This window comes from Poecilia reticulata, linkage group LG3 (genome assembly GCF_000633615.1).
Source record: "Poecilia reticulata strain Guanapo linkage group LG3, Guppy_female_1.0+MT, whole genome shotgun sequence".
Lineage (NCBI taxonomy): Eukaryota > Metazoa > Chordata > Actinopteri > Cyprinodontiformes > Poeciliidae > Poecilia > Poecilia reticulata.
In genome coordinates, this window is record NC_024333.1 from 2743302 (window position 1) to 2749198 (window position 5897).

The window sequence follows — 5897 nt, forward strand, 5'->3', positions numbered from 1 at the left end:
CACACACACACACACACACACACACACACACACACACACACACACACACACACGCGCACACACACACACACACATCTTCATCCCACACACTGTATCGCATCTGCACCTAATAAATAACAACAGCAGGAGGATTTCCCTGTGTTGCATCCTGGTGGAATACTAAACATGTCAACAGCAAAAGAAAACTTAAACCAGTTTAAAATGGCAAAGTGCAGAATCCTTTAAAGTTCAGCTAGGGTTAGGCTGAAGTTTGAACTTTAGCAACTTATTGTGGCTAAAGGTTGCTGTAAGATTACAAAAATGATTTTGGATGACTTCATGCTCCCAACATTGTGGGAACATGGCAACCTGTTGTTCCATCATCACTATCCAACAGTCCAATACAGGAACAATACAGTTCCCAAGTTTTCTTGGGAACTGTATTGAGTCCTGTCCTCAATCCAAGGATATCTTTTGTCATCATCTTGAATGTGAACAACATAAATGAGATAGCTGTAGATGTAATGGAAAAGGGAAAATGACAGACACTATTTCCATCCCAGGAGTGGAGGTAGAAGTGATGGAGGAGGTGAGGATGCAACTGTGAAGAGGGGAAAGAGCAGAGTACTTTTTGAGTACCCTTTGGTCCTTCAGTCTTTGCACCAAGATATAGGTCTTCTGTAAGTCTGCAGTGGAGAGTGTAATCTCATCTACCATCATCTGTCATCATTGCCAGACTGGAAGGCAAACACAGCTCCGCAGGTGAGCTTTGGATCTGCCCCAGGGTGTCCTACCATCAGGGCATAAGTAAAAACAGCTCCAAATGAGGCCAACTGGTCAGGTGCCTCATCTGATTCCTCTCAACATGGAGGAGTAGAAGCTCTAGTCCTTAATCTATCTCTAAAGACTCACTCATACTTCATCTCAAGTGCTGAAGTCGGTTGTCTTTGACGTAGATGTATCATTTTATTTGCACAGAGGCAGCAGACTGCCAAACTCAGCACCAGCCCCGGGTCGAACTATTTCCACAAAGCTCTGTGCAAAGTGTTGTCTGGTTGGTCAGAAGTTTGTTAGTGTTTTGTGAAATGCGCTCGGACAGCAATGTTGATATTTCGCTTTAGCTATTTCTGTTCCAATATCAGGTTTTTGTATCCACAAGAGACATGAATGATTTTCAATTCAATTCAGTTGAAAAACATTTTACTGATCACAAAGGGAATTAAATGTTGTTGTAACTCATCAATTCCAGAAAGAGTTATTGCAGATGGTGATGACTGTTGGCAGGAAAGATCTCCTGTAGTGGTCTGTATTACAGTGAATTTGAAGAAGCCTCTGACTGAAGACACTCTGTTTTCCAATAAAAGTCTCTCATCATCAGTTTGAATAGTGTTTGCCATATGCAGTGAGCAGTTATGTATGCTTGTACGATTCTTCACTCAATAACTGCAAAGATTGTCAAATATTTAATAACTCCAGGGGGGGAATTGTAACGTTATCGTCCACGGAGGAGGCTGTCTGTGGAAAGGTGTGGCGCTGTCCCTGTCACTGTTTCATAAAACCAAAGTAGAGGATCCAGGGAGGGAACTCCAGCGGGTACAAGGTAGTGTGATGTACAGTGAATTAGTAGGGGTGTCTTCAAGGTAATCTACGTCATGACTTAAAGGTGTGTGTGAATATGAACGGTCAAATAGAGGCAGCCAGAACAGTGGTTCTATGTGGATAAAAACTAATTTTTATGAATTATATCAAATCAAAAATCAATACAGGAAATATCAAATTAATAGAGTAGTGATAAAGTTTACTGTTTATATGTGTCAACTGTTTGGCTTCTGATGAAGTTTGGGGTAACCTTAAGTCTGAGTCCAACTAGTTTACAGAGGAACCTCCATTCAGCCATTTGTCCTTAAGGCCATGATCTACATGTCACAACCCTTAGTGAGGGTCAGAAGGCAGATGAATGGGTGCATCACTGTTTGGCTCAACACCAACACCAGACTAAAGCAGCACCATCACTTATGAACAAGACACCCAAATACCAGAAATCTTTTAACTGACACACAGATTCTCTAATTTCAAGATTTATCTACAGACATCTTATGAGGAATTTCAGCCAGTGAATAACCAGCTTTGTTCCCATCATTTCTCAGTGCCTTTAACCAGCCCTGTAGCTTTCTTTCTAACTTTATAACCTCGTGTTCCTCTGGGCTGCTGGAAACCCTTTCACCAGTTTACTAAGCATGCTTCCAAGAGCAATGACAAAAGTGGAGGAAAAAATGGACAAAAAACCAACAGTTATAGTATTTTGAGCACATAGGTGTTCTTCTTTAACAAACAGACCTACCTCTAGTGTTGGTAGCCATGTCTGCCACTTTCTGAAAGGCATCCAGGAAGGCCACAGCAGCCAGAACAGTGGTTCTATGTGGATAAAAAACACATTTTTATAAACTATATCAGATCAAAAATCAATACAGAAAATATCAGACTAATAGAGTAGTGATAAAGTTTACTATTTATATCTATTGAGGTCTTTATCCAATTAGTCATTGTCTTGCACATGTATTCATGCTCCTTCAACTTGCTTTGCCATATTCCAACCATATTCCATATTATATTTCCATATTTCATAAACCTCATGGTGTTTAATTGGCGGTCTTAGTGACAAACATAGAGAAACAATGTACAGTAGTGATGTCTTCAGCCTTGCAAATGAATACTTTAGGAAAACTTTGTAGAAAAGCTTTTGGGATGAACTCTTTAGCAGCTTTGCACATCTTCTTTCACAATAGCTCAAGCTCAGTCATATTAGATGTGACACATTTTTGACAATTAATTTTACTGTCTAGTCACAAAATGTTCACCTGTGTTAAGGTCTGGACTTTAATAGGCTTGTTCTGACCAGCATAGCTCCATCAATTAGTTCCATCAATTTTTTGCCATCTGTCCTAACTACTGACCAGAGAAACGTTCTCAAATCATGATCAGTACTTCTTATGGCTTTTATCCAAGAATACCTTGAGTCATTTTTTATTCGTAACAAAGGCAGGATTTGCGAGCACAGCTAACAGTCCTGCTACTGACAGGCTCTTCCAACCAAGCTTGAGATTTCTGCAGCTTCTCCAAAGTCAGCATCATCTCTTCACTTTACAGTCATGTGCTACTTTGCAATTCTGTGTTCTGTAATTCAAACAGAACACACTGAGGTTTGTGGTTGTAATCAGACAAAGTGCGAAGAAGTTTAATGTATATAACTACTTTTGCAGGGTGTTGTGTGTGAGTATATATTGTTTTATTTAGAGAGTGGATCTCTTGGTTTCTGCAGAGCTTACCGGAGCTGGGAATGCAGCTTGGTGGCCTTGGCGCTGAAGTCTTCCCACACAGGATAGGAGCACTGGCAACACAAACACAGTCAGATGAGTTATCACCGACAAACATTTATTTAAAAAGTTCCAGTACATTTATTTTCTCTGCAGATACAGAGGGCGCCAGAGTAATAATAATAATAATAATAATAATAATAATAATAATAATAATAATAATAATAATAATAATAATAATAAAATAAAAACATTCAGTTACAATGGATGATTTTCTTTTGGACTTTCTAAGCAAGTGTATTATGTAAAAGGTTTCCAATTGACTGGATCTGGTTGGAAGCATTCATCCCCAAAGTACCACTATAGCGCTGAAACATATTTAAAACAAAACTGGACAACTGCAGTTTTCAGATAAGAATTATATCCTGTGTTATCCTTTGACCTAATGCAACACAAGAACATTTAACAATCACCTTTTTAAACATTAAATTCAACATACAAAAAAATTTCTCACGAATTACTGTTTATGTCGAGAATTGACAAGTTGTTGTATTTATTCAATTACGGTATTTTAAATTTGCAGAAGAAAACAGTAATAATGAGTTAACATCAGTGATAAGCTAACATCAATTTCTAAACCAAACAGGAAGTGCTTTTACTTTGTAAAACCATATGCGTGTTTGGTATTATGTAGTTTGTATTTAGGAATTATAAAGCCATTAAGAACACTCATCGAAAAGTCAGGATGTTGGACGTGTAATTCCAAATAAATTCCTAAAATATGACCTTTTCCTTCCTTTCTCCAACAGATAATTAAAACATACATGTCTGTGTTTCTATTCAGTCAGAAATGGCTAACACGATCATTTCTCATCGCTCTATTCTGTTGCATCTTGCTCTACTTATCTGCCTTGTTTTCTACTTCATTTACTCAATTTCCTGTTTTTAGATCCTCAAAAGCATTACCACAGACTCACACATAAACACACAAATCCTTGTACTTCCATCAAACTGAGAACTCTGTATTGACTTTCATTCCTTTAGTAACTGAATTTATGCCCAGACATTTTCCATAACCATTACTAGTCTGTTGCTAACCTTAGCCAAAATTTAACCTTTAAATCAACAGAAGTTCAAAAATAAAGGAGGTTCAAGAAAAGATCCTCACTTTGCACGAATGATCTCTCTTTGTTGGTAAAAATGGTGAAAGTGGTCCTCTATGTAGCATATACAAGTACACATACACACACACAAGTGCACACACAAAAACATATGCCAGTGGTACACTGTACCCACCCCCAGCTCTCACCCTTCATTCACCTCTTCCTTTATCTCCCCAAACCCCTCCGCTCCTTCGGGTGCAGCCATCTAATTCATCTACCACACGCGTGTGCATTCTCACATGCCTATAAACACACTCATACACACACCACGAACACACRCACGCACAAAGTGCTCGACGGCCACTGGCACCAAGCGGCATCAAAGGGCTCGACGAGAACATTCCCGGATCATTAACACAATCTGGAGCTGAAGGTGTGTCTCTAATGGATGCATCCCCCATTCTCCCTTCACTTCTTTAATCCACCCCCTCCTCCCCCTCTCTCCCTCTCAGCTCCTGAACATATTACATTATACTTGCTCTAGGTTAACCTGCAACCTTGTTAAGTGCTTGCAAATTGTGTGCGAGGGGAGAGGGTTTGGAGGAGAGGGGTGTTTATGTTCAGTGTGAGGTTCAAATGTCTGTAGGGGATATAGAGGATCTGCAGACAGAAACAAGTCAAACACTGGAATGATTGGAAATGTGAAGGTTGAGTGGAGACAGTAGGAAGGAAAGGTGTATCTATGCATGCGCGTGTGTGTGTGTATGTGTGTGCATGTGTGTTGGGGGTGGGGTTTCCGGTCTGGATGTCAGACTCTTTGTACAGACAGTAACGGCTGCACACTCTTTGATCTGGTGTGTTTGATGTGGCTTAATTTGGTCTGAAATCACAGTCGTATGTCCCTGTGGTACTGTACTGGAAGGCACCCCCCCCCCCCCCCCTACCATCTACACCACACACACACAGGCACACACACATGCAGATTCATCCACAACACTCCCTTTGCAGGGTGTTTAAAGCAGCCAGTGGGGCTTAAGCAGTGGGGCTGGGAGATAACACAGAGTGAGTCTTTCCAGCTTTGCACTTCATTTGCATATTTCTAGCAGTTCCAGCCGACTACAGTGCATGGCGACCGAGTAATGTGTGAGTGTTCTGGGTTTATCTGTCCCCCCTCTGACTTAAATCTGCAAGCTCAGTTCATTCTGTTATCTGGAGCCGGTAACGGGATCCGTTCTGAACGATGTGCCAAACCAAATAACAGAATGTGTCCCGATAGTTTTCCCTGTCTCCCAAAAACAATAGCTTGATTTAAGCACTGTACAAATTTCAAATATCAGGAAAAAAAAAAGTCAAAAATATTCTGAGGTATTGATATAAAAGTTGAATAAGTGCTCTTCAAATCACCAGGGTTACCAGATCAGACTGACAGTTTCCAACCCAAACACAACGTAAAACCTGCCCAACTCCAAAAGAACAGGCCAAATGCCAACCTGTAATGAGA

General features: G+C 40.2%; 1 protein-coding gene across 6 annotated transcripts in view; it reads right to left on the reverse strand.

The window, feature by feature from the left end:
• Window positions 1-5897, reverse strand: part of mtss1lb (MTSS I-BAR domain containing 2b) — a 70815-nt gene that overhangs the window by 49876 nt on the left and 15042 nt on the right. For all 6 annotated transcript variants that reach the window (XR_001776461.1, XM_017303983.1, XM_017303984.1 and 3 more), the window contains exons 2-3: window positions 3306-3367; window positions 2321-2394 (exon numbers count right to left, since the gene is read on the reverse strand). Coding sequence is in view for 5 of the 6 variants with exons in the window: in XM_017303983.1 (XP_017159472.1) it covers window positions 2321-2394; window positions 3306-3367 (136 nt within the window). In the remaining variant the exon portion in view is untranslated. The remainder of the gene's footprint in view (window positions 1-2320; window positions 2395-3305; window positions 3368-5897) is intronic.